At 42.8% G+C, this 16,043-nt stretch overlaps 8 protein-coding genes across 8 annotated transcripts; 3 read left to right on the top strand and 5 right to left on the bottom strand.

Annotated features, from left to right (window-relative positions):
* Nucleotides 1-324: 324 nt before the first annotated feature.
* Nucleotides 325-2,284, bottom strand: SS1G_08920 (hypothetical protein; the record flags this gene model as incomplete). Its single annotated transcript, XM_001590106.1, has 5 exons — nucleotides 325-434; nucleotides 500-599; nucleotides 661-1,032; nucleotides 1,101-1,728; nucleotides 1,854-2,284. 5 exons carry the CDS (start codon nucleotides 2,282-2,284, stop codon nucleotides 325-327), a joined length of 1,641 nt encoding a protein of 546 aa, XP_001590156.1.
* A 696-nt stretch (nucleotides 2,285-2,980) lies between these two features.
* SS1G_08919 (hypothetical protein) lies at nucleotides 2,981-3,985 on the bottom strand (the record flags this gene model as incomplete). The annotated part of the gene is made up of 1 exon (XM_001590105.1): nucleotides 2,981-3,985. One exon carries the CDS (start codon nucleotides 3,983-3,985, stop codon nucleotides 2,981-2,983), a length of 1,005 nt encoding a protein of 334 aa, XP_001590155.1.
* Nucleotides 3,986-4,922: 937 nt separating this feature from the next.
* SS1G_08918 (predicted protein) lies at nucleotides 4,923-5,015 on the top strand (the record flags this gene model as incomplete). The annotated part of the gene is made up of 1 exon (XM_001590104.1): nucleotides 4,923-5,015. One exon carries the CDS (start codon nucleotides 4,923-4,925, stop codon nucleotides 5,013-5,015), a length of 93 nt encoding a protein of 30 aa, XP_001590154.1.
* A 796-nt stretch (nucleotides 5,016-5,811) lies between these two features.
* Nucleotides 5,812-6,697, bottom strand: SS1G_08917 (predicted protein; the record flags this gene model as incomplete). The annotated part of the gene is made up of 3 exons (XM_001590103.1): nucleotides 5,812-5,874; nucleotides 5,925-6,333; nucleotides 6,387-6,697. 3 exons carry the CDS (start codon nucleotides 6,695-6,697, stop codon nucleotides 5,812-5,814), a joined length of 783 nt encoding a protein of 260 aa, XP_001590153.1.
* An 851-nt stretch (nucleotides 6,698-7,548) lies between these two features.
* SS1G_08916 (hypothetical protein) lies at nucleotides 7,549-9,204 on the top strand (the record flags this gene model as incomplete). The annotated part of the gene is made up of 2 exons (XM_001590102.1): nucleotides 7,549-7,808; nucleotides 7,857-9,204. 2 exons carry the CDS (start codon nucleotides 7,549-7,551, stop codon nucleotides 9,202-9,204), a joined length of 1,608 nt encoding a protein of 535 aa, XP_001590152.1.
* Nucleotides 9,205-10,069: 865 nt separating this feature from the next.
* On the bottom strand, nucleotides 10,070-11,530 carry SS1G_08915 (hypothetical protein; the record flags this gene model as incomplete). Its single annotated transcript, XM_001590101.1, has 3 exons — nucleotides 10,070-11,228; nucleotides 11,283-11,378; nucleotides 11,436-11,530. The coding sequence occupies 3 exons, from the start codon at nucleotides 11,528-11,530 to the stop codon at nucleotides 10,070-10,072; spliced, it is 1,350 nt and encodes a 449-aa protein (XP_001590151.1).
* An 831-nt stretch (nucleotides 11,531-12,361) lies between these two features.
* SS1G_08914 (hypothetical protein) lies at nucleotides 12,362-14,258 on the top strand (the record flags this gene model as incomplete). The annotated part of the gene is made up of 3 exons (XM_001590100.1): nucleotides 12,362-12,381; nucleotides 12,431-14,053; nucleotides 14,102-14,258. 3 exons carry the CDS (start codon nucleotides 12,362-12,364, stop codon nucleotides 14,256-14,258), a joined length of 1,800 nt encoding a protein of 599 aa, XP_001590150.1.
* A 262-nt stretch (nucleotides 14,259-14,520) lies between these two features.
* SS1G_08913 (predicted protein) lies at nucleotides 14,521-15,735 on the bottom strand (the record flags this gene model as incomplete). Its single annotated transcript, XM_001590099.1, has 3 exons — nucleotides 14,521-14,642; nucleotides 14,810-14,828; nucleotides 15,175-15,735. 3 exons carry the CDS (start codon nucleotides 15,733-15,735, stop codon nucleotides 14,521-14,523), a joined length of 702 nt encoding a protein of 233 aa, XP_001590149.1.
* Nucleotides 15,736-16,043: the final 308 nt, after the last annotated feature.

The raw sequence follows: 16,043 nt of genomic DNA, 5'->3' as shown, positions 1-16,043 counted from the left end.
GTGAGTGAGTGAGTGAGTGAGTGAGTGTTGTGCACAGCCTGGGGAGAGAGAGAGTGTGTGTGTGTATGATGGGGTGGGATAGGGTAGGGGGTTAGTATATGTATGTATGTATATTCTTCAGGATGAGGAAAGATGGGATCGGAATATTAATTGGATTCAGAGTTGGATTTAAGTTCAGGATAAACTCATAGTTATTTAACCTTATTCATCTCTTCATTCAAAATAATAGCTGAACTTATATATTTAGGCATCGTACTATATATTCTTCCAAATACCTAGTGATGGCCATATATTTAATAAGTATCTCTCGTTTTGAATCATCTATTAATAGACACTATTAATGATTTTTTCCATCTCATCAACATCTTTGATCGATGTTGTTAAATTATCATATCCATCTTTGGTGATTAGAATGTTGTCTTCGATTCTTACACCTATTTCTTGTTAGTTTTCCAATAGCAATATATGAATAGCGATGAGGAATAAGAAGGAATCTTACCTCCGACTTCCCAGTATTTCTCCAAGATGTCCGCATTGATGTATTGAGCATGAGCTGGATCTTTAAGATAAGGTTCGATGATGAAACGACAGAAGTAAATCTAAATTATATGTATCAGCCACAAACCCCAGGAAAGAAGAAGAGAAAAGAGGAAATCTTACTCCTGGCTCAACTGTTACCACACTTCCCTCAGGTAATGTCCCTCTCACTCTCAAATACCTAAATAATCTATCCTTATCCTCGTAATTTGGATGTCCACCAGTATCATGAGTATCCATTCCAAGATAATGACCCAATCCATGCGGGAAAAATGCAACACTAGTTCTTGCCTTTAAAATCTCATCTTTATCTCCTTTGAGAATATTTAAAGAGAGAAGTCCTTCGATTGCAATTTTGTGAGCTAGGAGATGTACTTCATCCCAGGAGACACCTGCTTTAAGCATAGAGGTGCATTGGGATTGCATGGAAAGTACTATATCATAGATAGAGCGAGATTCCGGTGTGAATTTACCATTAATGGGGAAAGTTCTAGTCTGAAGGATGTTAGTATATCTATGCAAAAGCTTGGGAGACATCTCAAATTCAGAGAATACAATCTTACAATATCCGAAGCATAACACTTATACTCTCCTCCAGCATCCAAAAGCAAATTCAATTTCCCATCAAGTCCCTCTGAATTCTTCATATAATGCAAAGTAGCAGCCGCTGTTCCACTCGCCACAATACTATGATATGCTTGTTCCCTGGCTCCATTGGCAATAGATTCTTTAATAAAAAGGGCTTCCAAATCCCTTTCATTCTTTACATGTTTGACAGCCTTCAAAACAGCCGTATGACCAACAGTAGATATCTCATTCGCCTTTCTAATCAATGCAACTTCATATTCGGATTTTCTGACCCGGGCTTCCTCAATAGCTTCTTTGAGGAGAGTAAAATCCTTTTGTGGAAATTCGAGGAATGTGATGTGAGTAGAAATTTGGGGAGCGATGGCCCAGACTTTAGACTGATTGGGTAGGGCGAGATGCGCGTTTATCATGTCAGTGGTGAGGACTTCGTCGACGTCGTAAAGAGCGAGGGCTTCTTCAGGGGAGAGTGGGAGACCAGTCCAAATAACTGATTCTGGATCAATTGGAGGAATGAACAGAGTACTTTTCCCGGTAGAGATATTGTAAGTGAAGTAAGAATCCGGAAGATCGCAACCAGTTAGGTAATAGAAGTAACGACGTTGTCTAAGATAGTAATATTAGCACGAATAATGCAACGAAACAAATCGAACGAATGGCAGGAAAGAAAGAATTGAATAAGCTTCAATTAATCCTCTCAATACCTGCTAATCCAGCCTAATCACACATACCTAAAAGGAGCCGCCTCATCATTATCCTCAATCATAACTGTCTTCTGCGCCTCCAAATACAGCACTCCCTCCGCCTCAGGCTCCTTACTCCTAAGATACTCAACCACCTTCCTAGCATGTTCTTTCGCCGGATACTTCCCCTCCAAAATCTTATCCATAGCGACCTTCTTATCCAAACCCATACTGTAATAATGTATCTGACGTCGAGGTACGCAATATTCTAACCCCAGCTGAGATCTCTCGAAACGCTGGAACCGAGCTCCGCACACTCTCAAGCTTCTAAAAGCTGAATTTGGTAATATCGACAATGATTGAGCAGCGCTGGAAGAGTAAGATATGAATTGTACGGGCGGTATCTGTGCTATGCTTATTCTTTGTCGTCGTCCTTGGAAACAACGTGTGAATCGCGGGGTAGTTGACAAGCGGAACATAATCTTACCTAGCTTTGGCTTTGCCCGTTGCTAAGCGTGCTGTGAAAATCAATTCGGTCGCTCCCGATCAAAAGACAAACTAATAAGACTTACCTCGGTGATCGTTTGATTTGTGAACTTTATTATTTAAACGTTCACTAGCCATTAATTTCTGCTTGGCAACATTGCATTGAACCTCATTAATCACTACCTATCGAGATTAAATTTACACGTGTATGATTTTGGACAAATTGCATATAAGTAGAAGTAAAAGTTGAATTAAACTATGTGTTCAGGATATCAGTAAAATCTGAATCTCCCTTCATCGGGTACCAGTACCAATATATCACACACATTGATAGTGCTCATGATGCTACAAACGAAACTACACCCTCAAATTATCTTGTCGAACAATCTCCCTCTCGCCGACTTGGAGCAAAGTATACCATCCAATAATCGTGATCCAAGCTCATATCCATCATAAAACGCCTCCAATGATGCCTCCCGTATCTGTGTTGTATGTAGCTTTCACCATCTCGATTGTGTTTCTCTAGCGATCAGGCCATTCCATATGCAATCTGCCCCAGGACCTTTATCTTTGACCTGTTCCATACCTGCCTCATCATCCATCTTCCATCTTCAGGAGCCGTAACCATCTTGACTCGGCCACTTTCGAACTTTCCAATATAGCCTATTCAGGCCATGCCCGACACACATCTAGGCATCTGCAGTTACTTCTACCACAGTTTCTTGTGCAGCCATATTCGTCCTACCCCTATTCAAGAGCGACATATTCGGGACGAAGTTAACCCCTCCCTGTAAAGAAGACAGCTCTTTCAGACTTATCGCGTGCTGTAGAAGAGCCTCTTTATTCGCCTTCAACTCAAAATTTGTGAGAAAACAAAAATTGATTTCCAATTTCGAGAGCTCTTGCTCACTGACACCTCCAACCTGGGCGAAACGGGCATGAGAATAGCTTTGATCTTCGAGTGCTTTCATAGCTACACGTAGACCGGCCAATATGAGTCGATGCGAGTTTCGCCGTGTCACAGGTATTACCCGTTCATCGACCGCTACTCTGTATATATAGGAACTGGTTGCAAGATAGACAGCTGTTGACATTGGACAAAATTTGTGTATACGCATCAAGTAGTCTTCTAGAGAAATTGGAGGAATCTGCCTAGAGTAGAATCTTCGTGTAATAGCACTATGCTGAACATTCAGAGGCTCGGCATTCTCTCCAACAATGATATATGGTTCCGCGGGCACAATTTCTTGTCTTTCGAGAGGTTTTTGTCGAAGGTTTACTCCATCTATAGCATCTGGTCCAGAAGCTCGTTGTCGAAAACCGGCCAAGTTTGTCCACGATCCGGATCGTCGTATGTTTTCTTTCTCTGCCTGCATTCCTCTCATATTCGGCATCGTCGTTTCGGTTTCGGTCGAAGCTGGCATTGGAGGAATATCTCCTGTAAACTGAACTAGAGCCTCAATTCCAGCACATAACAATTTGAGTGCCGTTATTGGCGAAAGTGTAAAAATATCAATGCTGCTGGGAGACGGTGGGGATACTCCACGATCATTTGAAAATTGATGGACGGTAAGACCTGCATCGTTTGAAGGATTTGGTGGTGGTGGTAGTTCGCGGTCAGAATGATCGTCTGAATCGTGGGTTGAATTTCCGAAAGCCATCGAACCGGAGCCATCTGTAGGTGATTGAGGCATAATTCAATTTATAGCCTGCGAAGTGAATCTCTCTATTCGACTTTTTGAAAGAGTAATGGGTTGATTATGGTTATCTCCGCTCCACACGATATCCAAATGAATGTGGGTGGGTGATGAGATTGAGATCAAGAGTTGAGAAGACGCCGGGGCCAAGGAGGCTTAATGGATGCTTGGAAGAGCTCCAAGAAGGGCATGTTCTCGGTGACAGATGATATGCAAAATTTGTTGTTGAAAGGCGAGACTGGGTGTGTGTGGAGGGATTGATGGTCTTATATTGAGTGGAGTGGAAGTGGATTCATTTTATAGTAAGATTATGATTATAGGGTTTGGAAGGTCCTTTAGCACTAATAAAAGAAAGGACAGACATGGAAAAAGAGTGGAAGAGCGTGATGGGGGTGTGGAAAAGACAAGGGGCTACATAAGTAAGTAGGTAGCATACATACAGGCACACATTGCACATTTAAATTACCCCTTGTACTCCCATGTGTTCAAATATAATTAAATGAAGGAATGGAGTAGCATCATGCGTGAGTGGTATTCGTACCTCGCACTCACAGTATTCAGCCTGATTGAAGGCACAAAGCCTAATAGGAGTAGAGGCCCAAAGAAAATAGCATGCTCGACTCACTCGAGATGTGCTACCAGCCGACCATTCGAAAGTACGGAATACATCCATCCACCGATCCTCAAGCTGTCTAGCACCCAGTACCTAGTGACTAGATGTCTAGAACTAAATTGAAACCAGCCGAAGCTTAAAAATGTTAGCAACATTAGCAACATGCAGCCACTCCACTACTCACCGATAAGAACCAAGACGTCGGACAGAAAACAAAAAAAACTTTAGAAGGAGCACGTGGATTACCAGCAGGGTAAAAAAGCACCTTGGGGAAGACCAAATGAAGTTAACGAGCTTACTACTGACTGACTCCGTGTATACATGCCACACCACAAAGATGGCAATGATAGTCCATCCGCAGAATCAGATGAAGCACGCATGGTATCTAAATTCTCAGAGATCATTACCGAGTGAAATTCAACCAATAATTGCATGAAAGTAGACATTTCAGGGTCTTTACTAAATACTGCTAAATACTAGGGTACTGACTGTATCATGGGGAAGCTAACATTTCAAGGGGTTTTACCGTTTGCAAGACGAGGGTCGCGATAATAGATAATAAATAGTAGGCAGGTAATCTTACTATCGATACGAATATCTATTATCGATGTCTACCCGTAACCGTCCTTACTGAATTCGGATGAGCAAAATTGACCACGAGACTCTCTGAGTTTGATGTTGCGAGATTATTCACTTGTTGACCGACAAATAGAGTAAAGTAAGATGTTACATCTAGTGCCCTTTGACCTTGGAGGAGAATATCCTCTAAGCGCGCCCCTCACGTAAAAGGATGAGGCTTGGATCGGAACATTTCATATGAGCTGGATAGATAAACTTTTTAATTTACTTGATCTCTCTTTCCCTATCGTATCTGGGATGTATCGTATTCCTAATGGTTGTATCAATCAAGTAGCCATGGACAAGCATTTCCCCACATCTAGGCATTCCTATCAGACCCTCCGCACTGGGATGATTATCGGAATCACCTCTCCGCTATCCCCTGATATTATGGCACAATGCAGGATCTTGCAGAGAGTGTTTATGGTACACACTACTAAGGGATAAGCATGAATGGGTAAATTCTTGATTCGTTGGGTATACACGGTATTCAATTAAACTAAACCTCGAACTTCAATTCGAGGAGACGCCAAACTCCATTGCAAATATTTGTTGATGCCTTTATATGCATCTCCCATCGTCTTCAGGTTTTTCAATCCTTCCATCTAGCCAAGAACTTTGCCATATCATCAGTAGGCATTGATGCAGCAGCAACCTTTCATTCATTAGCTGCGCGACCCAGAATTATTGGGGTTTGAAACTTACCGTATTAGCGTGGCTTTCAAAGGATGCTGTTTGAGCTTGTGTCAAAGTCGTGGCAATGGTTGCAGAGCTCAAATACGTGGTGGCTAGAGAAACGGACGATGTTGGGTATTGAGGTGCCGTATTGGTGGCCGTAATACTGCTACCAGGCATTAAACCCATTGGGGCGTATCTGGTAGGACCAGTTTGTGATTGGAATGGGATGCCATAAACCCCCTCCGCCAATGTTGATGACGACGCTGCAGTGGTATCTGCCACGGTATTTGCCACGGTATTGACAGTGGCAGGACCAGCAGTACCAGTAATTGTGAATGTGGCTCCAAAGGTCCCTGTCATACCACTAATTGAAAATCTATCCGAGTAAACAGTAACTGTTCCTCCAGCTTTGGCGGTCGCTATCATTCTCATGAAACTGCAGCATAATCAGCACCCAGTTTTTTGAAACTTTTTCATCAGAAAACTCACTATGCATTGGTCACGGACTCTCCACTGGTCGCTGGTACAGTGACGGTAGTTGTAAGAGTTGATCCCATGCTAACGGTAGCAGATACTGTAGTTATCACTTTGATATCTGCACCGGAACTAGATCCTGCGCAGACGGCTAATGAATAAGTCGAAATATCAGCTATCGATGGTGCATCTCCACTATCTGCCCAAGTAACAGTAAATGCTGTTCCAGCCGTTTCGACGGCTCCAGCTGCTGGTGCTGCAAATTTTGGGTATGCAATTGCGAACGGAGCAGATGCCGCAAGTACCAAAGCCTGAGAAAGGCGCATAATGGATAGCTTTCGCGCTCGCAGATTGGAGATCGATATTGATTTTTGATCTTCGTATGACTCTCTATTTGGCAGGGCGAATTGTATATTTATTGTGAAGTCGAGGTTGAAATTGATTGAAAGATAACTTTCTCAACTCCAAGGAATGTTAAAGATTCTAGTATCTATCTTTAGGAGGAAGGCTGAAATGTAACTTTGGCCTTAGGCGTGAAGGGGTAAATTTCAACGCGACCGGTCTTCACGTTCACGGGTTTGAAGTTCTGTCTAGGTTCTATATTTAGAATTGATGAGCATGTGAAAGCTTCTTACGATTGGATAACTCGTTTTTGATATGCAACAAGACCTTCCTTCTTATTAGCATCATCATACTTTCGATAACTAATACCTATTTGATGCTCGAGTATGATATATTCAATTGCTTCAGAGATCCGCAAACATTTTAGGTCATAGCAAGTATTCCATAACTTCAGCGAGACAGGAAAGGGTCCAAAAGAAGAATATCAGGCCAGGCTAAGAAATAATCATCTCAAGGGTATCATGTAGTACCTAGATACGGCTATATTGCGGCACGGCTACCTGCGGGAGATCTTGCCACAGTTTTTTGTCTTATCGATCTGGATAAGTGAAAAACCCCTCTACAAGGGTAACTCAATGAAGAATAATTTCATTGTCAAGTTTTTGATCTGACTTTTTATAACAAATTCTCGTGCCATATTGCGACATTATACACCCATCTTTAAAAAGGGAGTTAATAATTATTCTCTTTTATCTTGATTTTCTACCTTTCCAGTACAATCTGACAACCCTCTAAATCCACAATATACCGCCTAAACATCTAAAATATCATCAACATGGCTTCTACTACTAGTCCTGTGCGGGCTCCTGTCCTTGCCATGAGTGCTTCTGAGTTAATTGGAAATACTCCCTTGGTGCGATTAAATAAGATTCCGCAGAGTCTTGGTATCGAAGCAGAAGTTTACGCAAAGGTCGAACTCTTCAATGCTGGTGGAAGTATCAAGGATCGTATTGCGCTTCGCATGATTGAGGAGGCGGAAAAGTCTGGTAGAATAAAGCCTGGAGATACCCTTATCGAGCCAACCAGTGGAAATACGTAAGTTACCTCTTACCACTGCGGCATGCGTTTCTAACCCTTTACCAGTGGTATTGGACTTGCTCTTGTTGGTGCCATTAAAGGTTACAAGACAATCATCACTCTCCCTGAAAAAATGTCACCGGAAAAGGTCGCTGTTCTACGGGCACTTGGAGCCACTATCATTCGTACACCAACTCAAGCAGCATGGGATGCACCAGAGTCTCATATTGGGGTTGCAAGACGCTTGCTAAAAGAGATTCCAAACTCCCACATTCTAGATCAATATGCCAACGAGAACAACCCCCTCGCACACGAATTTGGAACCGCCGAAGAAATTTGGAAGCAAACAGATGGAAAGATTACTGCCGTTGTTGCAGGAGCTGGTACAGGTGGAACTATCACTGGATTATCTAAGGGTCTAAAAAAGCACAACAAAGATGTCAAAATCATTGCAGCAGACCCCCATGGATCTATACTTGCAGTTCCAGAAAGCCTGAACCAAGAACACGCCAACGAATCTTACAAGGTTGAGGGAATTGGTTATGATTTCATTCCTGATGTCTTAGACCGAGATTCTGTTGATGTGTGGTACAAGACTGATGATCGTGAATCTTTCGCCTACGCACGTAGACTGATTGCCGAAGAAGGCCTGTTGGTCGGGGGCAGCAGTGGTAGTGCTATCGCAGCTATGGTCAAGGGAGTTCGTGAATTGGGACTTGGTAAAGGTGATACCGTGGTAGTCATCCTACCAGATAGCATCAGAAGTTACCTTAGCAAATTTGCCGACGATGACTGGCTAGCGGCTAACGATCTCCTTCCTCCTACTCCTGAGTCATCCACTCCAGCATCTCCTGTCGTCGAGGCTCAATCCAAGAAAGATCCATATTCCGGAGCAACTCTTCGATCACTTCGCCTCAAGCCAGTCACATCCGTGCTAGCCAACTCCCCCTGTTCCGAAGCGATCGAAACCATGCGCGAAAAAGGATTCGATCAACTCCCCGTCCTCGCCCCCAAAGGAGACAAACTCGTCGGTCTCGTCACCCTCGGAAACCTCCTCAGTTGGATTAGTCGCGGCCGCGCCACCGGCAAAAGCCCCGTTTCAGATGTCATGTTCGACTTCTCTCACATTCCCGAAGTCATCACTGATCCCAAGGATATCAGCCACCTTTCTTCACCACCCAAGAGCAACGGTATCGAAACCACTCAAGAAGGCAAGAAACAAACCACGCCAAAACGCAAATTCGTAGAAATCACCCTCGATACTCCTATCTCTGCCTTGAGCAAATTCTTCGAATGGAACAGCGCGGCCATCGTCACCGAAAAGGGAAGCGAGAAGAATGGATTATCAAAACCAGTAGCTGTAGTTACAAAGGTCGATTTATTGAGTTGGATGGTAAAGCAAACGAAGGTTTAACCCAGCTCTCTGCATCGTGTCAGGCTGAATGGGAATGGCGTTTCGGAGTGATATATATGTAAACACTTCATGTGTGGATACGTGATAGTGCTTTTGGTCTCAACACCTATTGGGAGGATATAGATAGATAGTCCCTGCATTTAGTTTTGGGAGTTTATTGAAAGTAGAAATAAATATATCAATCAATCAATGTTCACACGAGACAAATATGATAGTAGAGTAGATGATGCAAAACTACATATCTCATGAAGAGATACCTACTTCATCAGTAGCCAGATAGATATACATGTATGTATGTCTGTCTATGTATTCCTCACATTTGATATATATAAATGACTCTACTGAAAACGAATTACGAGAAAAATTCACAAGTCAAGAGAGTCGGAAAGTTAAGTGAGAAAGTAATTGAAGCAAGCCTATTGGATTGGATTTATTGGATTAAATCGTACAATTAAATTCATTCGTGTTATATATATATGTATGTCTCTGACAGCTAGCTCTAAGCGTAAGTCCAAGTATACACGAATGAGCGAGCGAGCGAGCGAACTTTCTATAAACTAAATAGGAGATAAACGACTTTTTACCAAACCATTCTTTGTTCAAGTATTGGTTTTGAACTGTACTGGTTTAGTCTGAATATATGCCATAAAATTCAAATTATTCTCCACCCCGCCCTGCCTGACCCTGCACCATTTTCAAGAAATGGAAAGGCATTGATTCCCAAACGCCATGCACCCCAATCTACCGTATTAGATTGGATTTGTGATTCGGAATGATCTAGGCACCCCAACCTATAGAATACAATGTAAGGACTCCTTCCCATCCCCTTCCCAATTCCATCACCACTTTTCCAAAATCTAAACGATTAAACGTCCTCAAACTCCATATCCTCCTCACTCTCCTCTTCATCTTTTATGATCGGTGCTGCTGGAGCTGGTTCCTCAATTCTAACTTTCTTTGCTGGTCTATCCTCATTCGGTGTATTCGGTCCTGTTACCGGACTTGCTGCACCTGTACTCGTTCCACTCGCAGAAACACTTTCATTTCGCGAATGCTTCAAAACGCCACTGAGACCACTACCACTCGTCACACTAGGTTTAGAGTCTGTACCCCCGACTGAGCTAGCTGGAGTAGCGGCGCCGGATGTGGTACCATTGGGAATGACGTCCTCAAAACCTTCCTCTTCATCATCGTCCGTTTCGTACTCTTCATCTTGCTCTTGCTCAGCTTCCTTGGCTTGTGCTGCCTTCAGTTGCGCAAAGTAATCATCGATTTCAGCACCGTCATCCGTGCCTTCAGTGTCAGGTTTGATATCCTTTTTATTGATATCAACTGCAGGTCCAGCAGAGACAATAGGCTGGTTACCAAACTTGACCTGTTCTCCGGTGATTGTACTGTGAGTAAAATGCTGGGGCAAGGCATTCTGAAGAGCCGTCTTTTCTTTGCGAGCGTGTTCAGCGGCGATATCTGCAGCTGTAGGCCCTTCTCCATTCGTCAAAGTAACTGAAATAGACGTTGGTCCAGTGTTATCCAGACCACGAACAGCAGTTGGTCTCTCCGAGGAGAGAGTAACGGGTGCGGTTTCGCTCCCAGGATTGGCCTCATCTCTAACAACTTTGCGAGCTGAAGCAAGAGCTTGCTCGAATGTATTTTCAGGGATGACTACCTGATCGATTTTTGGGAGTAGGTCGGTGATGAATCTGAATTGGGCATTGAGTTTTGAGGACTGCTCATGTCCACCACGGTTGTTATCGGGATCGTGTACTAGAAGAAAATCGCATTTGTGACATAAAAAGCCTTCGTGGTTTCTCTTGTCCAAAACCTCGAACATGGTCCATTCCGATTTGCATCGAGGGCAAAAATATTCCTTTCTCTCATCATCCGGCACAGTATTTCCTTGGACCGCCTTGTCTATCAGGTAGACTCTCCATTTGATCGCATCGATTGTTGCGCGGTAGTCAATATAATAGTAGGTTCGATTAATCGGGCGTTGTTGACCTTCTCTGATCTCTGGGCGCGAATGCCTAAACAATCATCTTAGCAAAAGCTAGGAATACAGAATAGACTATCAGCCATACACTGCAAGAAATCGATCCTCCTTCAATTTTCCACAAAGCTTGTGAAGCTCTTTCGTATTTATGCTCATCAGATATGCCAAATCATCATCGCGCAAGCTGTAAGATGTCAGCGTCTTCTTCTGGAGGTGCAAAAACGCTCATAGAAAGACATACGCAGAATGAATGACGAGCGCATCAATCACAAGGATATGTTTTGTGTCGTAAAACGAGCGCATACAAGAGCGCACCAGCATTTGAGCGAGATCCATATTTGCAACTGCAAAGTCGAGATGTTGAGTGCATAAAGGAATAGATAGAGAAAAAATGCCAGGCCTTGAAATCTCGAAAGGCGGTAGAAATGTGTAATCAAGAAGATAGACTTTTGAAAGGTCGGTAGTGAGAATATGGGGAAAGACGAAGAGATGGATATTTAATATAAGGTGTCAAGGATGCCCATGATCATTCCGTATCCTCAAGACAACAAAGTCAAAGATATGGAGAAGATGGATGGTTTCTATTTTGTGTCTACCCTCGAGAGGATGCAGGCTGTGTTGCTCACAACAGAAATGGAGGAGACAATTGAGTAAAAATTCGATATGATTGTTAAATTTAGTAAGGGAGATGAAGTGAATGAAGATAATGATTGGCAAGGTTGAATGAAGACAAGGTGCAGCGTGCAGATTGCAGCAGAAAGATTTGTGGACTGAAAACTATGTAAGCGACCGCTAAGCTGGTACCAAAGATTTATTAATTATTTATTATTTGCATGTTCATTATCATTGGTTGAGATAACTTTGGAGCTTGGACCAAGGCACTAAAAATTATTGGGAGAAATATTCGCGCTTCATATCAGATTTCCAGAGTTTTTATCAGGCTGTTTATTTTTTAGAACTTCTCGTCGGAGATCTATGAGTATTTTTCAATTGGTGAAAAACACATTGAAATATATCTCTGAAGTTCGAATAGTCACATCAATCATGGAGTCAAATGCCAAATCTGGGGGTCAACACGGTGGAGGACGAGGGCGGGGGCGGGGAGGTTTTAGCAGAGGTGGCAGAGGAAATTCTAGAGGTGGTTCCAGAGGAGGTAGAAAACCAGAGATGGGTCGCAAAGAATACAAGTCAGTCATGCCTTTGAATCTAAAAATCTAACTTCCCTAACGTCTCTAGTCGTCAAGCACCAAAGAGAGATCGAAATGACGACGACCAAGCATCGAAGCGAAGAAAGACGATGCATAATGGAGAATCAGAACCAACAGCATTTAGTACGGAGTTCTCCAAGGAGGAAATCGAGAGTGAAGTACGAAAACCCAAACACAAAGTAGCCGTGATGATTGGCTATGCAGGAACTGGATACAAAGGCTTGCAAATCAATACCAAGGAGAAGACGATCGAGGGTGACATGTTCAAGGCCTTTGTGGCAGCTGGTGCGATTTCGAAAGCCAATGCAAATGATCCAAAGAAGTCAGCCTTAGTACGATGCGCGCGAACCGACAAAGGAGTTCATGCAGCTGGCAATGTTCTCTCCTTGAAACTCATTACCGAAGACCCCAATGTCGTTGAGAATATCAATTCACATTTACCAGATCAAATTCGAGTCTGGGGTATTGAAAGAACTACAGGGTCCTTCAATTGCTATCAAATGTGTGACTCGCGGTGGTATGAATATTTAATTCCAACTTATTCATTTATCCCACCTCATCCTAAGAGTTTTCTTGGAAAGGAATTGCTACAGGCAGCTGAGAAAGAAGGTGTCTTGGAAAAATTCAATCAACTTCAAGAAGATGCTGCATCATTCTGGACAGATGCTGAGAAAGAATTCGTACAACCTATACTTGATAACCTGGATCCACAATTGGCGGCAGATGTTATGGAAGCTATCCATGCTGCGGAGGAATCCAATGAACCAATTGGAAAGAATATAAAGAAAAACAAGGCAGAAGGCAAAGATGGTGCCGAAATCAAGGAAGAAACCAAGGAGGAACCGATAACAAACAACGAAGCAGAAACTGAAGGCGAATTGGCGCCCAAAGAGGAACCTGTAGCAGTCGAGGTCAACGAAGACGGAGATGTCAAGCAAAGTCCTAAACCCGCAGCGGAGGTGGAAAAGGAGGAACCGGAAGCCATGCAAGGCATAGAAACTACTGGAGAACCAGTAGTAAAGGATGAGACTAACCAGGATGGAGAAGCCAAGCCGGAAGCAGACGGTGTCCAAGAAATCTCGAAATCCATTCTTACGCCTCTCGAAAAGGCTGTCAAGGAAGTAAAAGCAGCCTATATCAAAGCCAAGAAAGCATACCGCATACACGAATCTCGCAGACAAAGAGTACAAGAAGCGCTCAACCAATATGTTGGTACTTACAACTACCACAACTATACAATTCTCAAAAACTACAGTGATCCCTCTTCAAGACGACACATCAAGTCCTTCAAGATTGGACCCAAACCCATCATCATCCACGATACAGAATGGCTCTCATTAAAGGTCCACGGTCAATCCTTCATGATGCATCAAATCAGAAAGATGGTAGCCATGGCAGCATTAGTGGTACGATGTGCTTCGCCAATGGAGCTTATCAAGGAAACTTATACTGCTGCCAAGATCAGTATACCAAAAGCTCCTAGTTTGGGATTACTATTAGAAGCACCAGTTTTCCATAACTACAATGAGAAGGTTGCAAAAGATTTTGATAGAGAAAAACTAGACTTCGAGAAATATAGAGAAAAAATGGATGAATTTAAGCAAAGGGAGATTTATGATAGAATCTTCAGAGTAGAGAATACTGAGAATCAGTAAGTTTATCATTTTTGGAACTAGAGACCAAGCTAACAGCATGATAGATTTCATACATTCTTTCATCATCTAGATCATCATCGAAGCGATTACTTCTTGTGGCTGACAGCTTCAGGAATCTCTGCTGGAAGACAACGTGGAGCAGGCAAGGATGCATTGGATGCTAGTGATGATGAGGCTGACGTAAATGGTGAGGAGGGTTGATTGTTGTAGGGTTTCGTAGAATAAATGAGTAGAGTTGGAAATGCGAGTTCTGAATGCTACGAGGCTATGGATATTGAGTGCAGAGCTTAAAATAGCTGACGTAGCGAGGATATTTGCACATACAGAATGGTAGCGGCAAACGATTCTAGCCAGCCAGCAGAATCCAGAATCATGAATAGACCACGATACAATGATAAGAAGAAAGCTTGACTTTCTTTATACACAAACAACTATTTGTTCATGTCATCCCATTTCTTGCTTTCTACCTATACAACCATCCACCCGTTCGCTCATCTACCCATATTTCGTTCTTACTCATATATCTTCCTTCCTGAAACCATTCGGCCCTCCTGACAACCATTCTCAACCACCATCCAAACCACACTATAAACGTGATTTTGTCAGACATCATAGCCACCCCTTCACAGTCCTTCCCTAGCATCTGCTAGGCAACTCAACCATCTTTCCTCATACAGCCTCGAAAGAACCACTCTATATTCATATCCATCCTCCTATAAAACAAGACCAAAACTTCTTGAAATCAAACTAACCAACCAACCATCTATCTGTCTGTCTATATCAAAACCCAAGCAATAAAACATCGACCAATAAGCACGCGAAGATATCCGCAGCGAAAATTAGCATGTGAAACTCTCACTTCTTCTTCGTTTGTCTCGTCTATAGCATCATCGCGTCATGTCCTCCTAATGAAAAGTTGCCCGAATTTATCTTTACACTGTGTTTTTGGATAATATGTTAGCTCTTTGGGGGTTGTTCGTTTCTTCATTTGCAATTGGTATATACCTTATATATCCATATGATATGAATATGAATATGATCTGAATAGGAATATGAATAGGAGTAAGAGAGCAAAAAGGCTAAACAAAAAGAAAAAAGTACAGAAAAAAAAACTCACATTCCTCCCACACCAAACCCTCCTCGGTAACCTAACCACCCGCTTCATAACCACATATTCCCCCAACTCATCCTCTTCCCTCTGTTCGCGGTCCATAATAGTGATTGTACTCTTGCTTAAAACTTCTATTTCCATGCCATCGATATTTGAATTTGGATTTAAATCCAAATCTTTATTCCAACTAGTACTTGGATTCCCATTCATACTCAATCGTACATTTGGCTCCGCACTCCTATTCGACAACCTACTCGTCGATCTCTGATTTGTGATTTGATCTCGCGGTTTAGACGAAATCCCGTGGAGGCTCGTACTTATTTTCTTGCGGAGTTTGTTGGTTGAGGTTTGTTTTTGTTTTTGTTTTTCAGCTTGCTCGTTAGCAGTTCTACCATCAAATTTAGAATCACAAGAAGAATCAGAAGTAGATGAAAAAGGAGAATTTTTCCGATGCCCTTCAGTTGGGGATCTCTCTCTCTCGTGTTCTTGCTTTTTTTCCTCCAGCCGAATAGGATCGTAGACGAGGAAATGGATAACGATTTTTCGTACGCCGTGTGGTATGACCATTATTTGCATTTGCTGACCTAAAAGGAAGGGCGGATTGTTTTCGGGAGTTTCGGTGAAGCCTTGTTGGAGGATTTGGGGAGGGAGGAGTGTGCTGCGGGGAAGGTAGTGGAAGGCGGGTGGGGAGAGTGTGTAGAGGACTTCGAGGGGGTCGTGGGGATTTGGTGGGGATCTGTTGGTGGTTAAGGATAGGGAGTGGGAGAAGGAGGTGAAATCGTGTGCGGGTCGTGTATTACCAGGATGATTGGAAATCGGGCAAGGCAACTATAAATCATAAATCATGCACAGAGCATATCTTGAACCCTTGGTTC

This window comes from Sclerotinia sclerotiorum, genomic scaffold, assembly GCF_000146945.2.
Source record: "Sclerotinia sclerotiorum 1980 UF-70 scaffold_12 genomic scaffold, whole genome shotgun sequence".
NCBI classification, from domain to species: Eukaryota; Fungi; Ascomycota; class Leotiomycetes; order Helotiales; family Sclerotiniaceae; genus Sclerotinia; species Sclerotinia sclerotiorum.
This window is presented reverse-complemented; position numbering and strand designations above follow the sequence as displayed.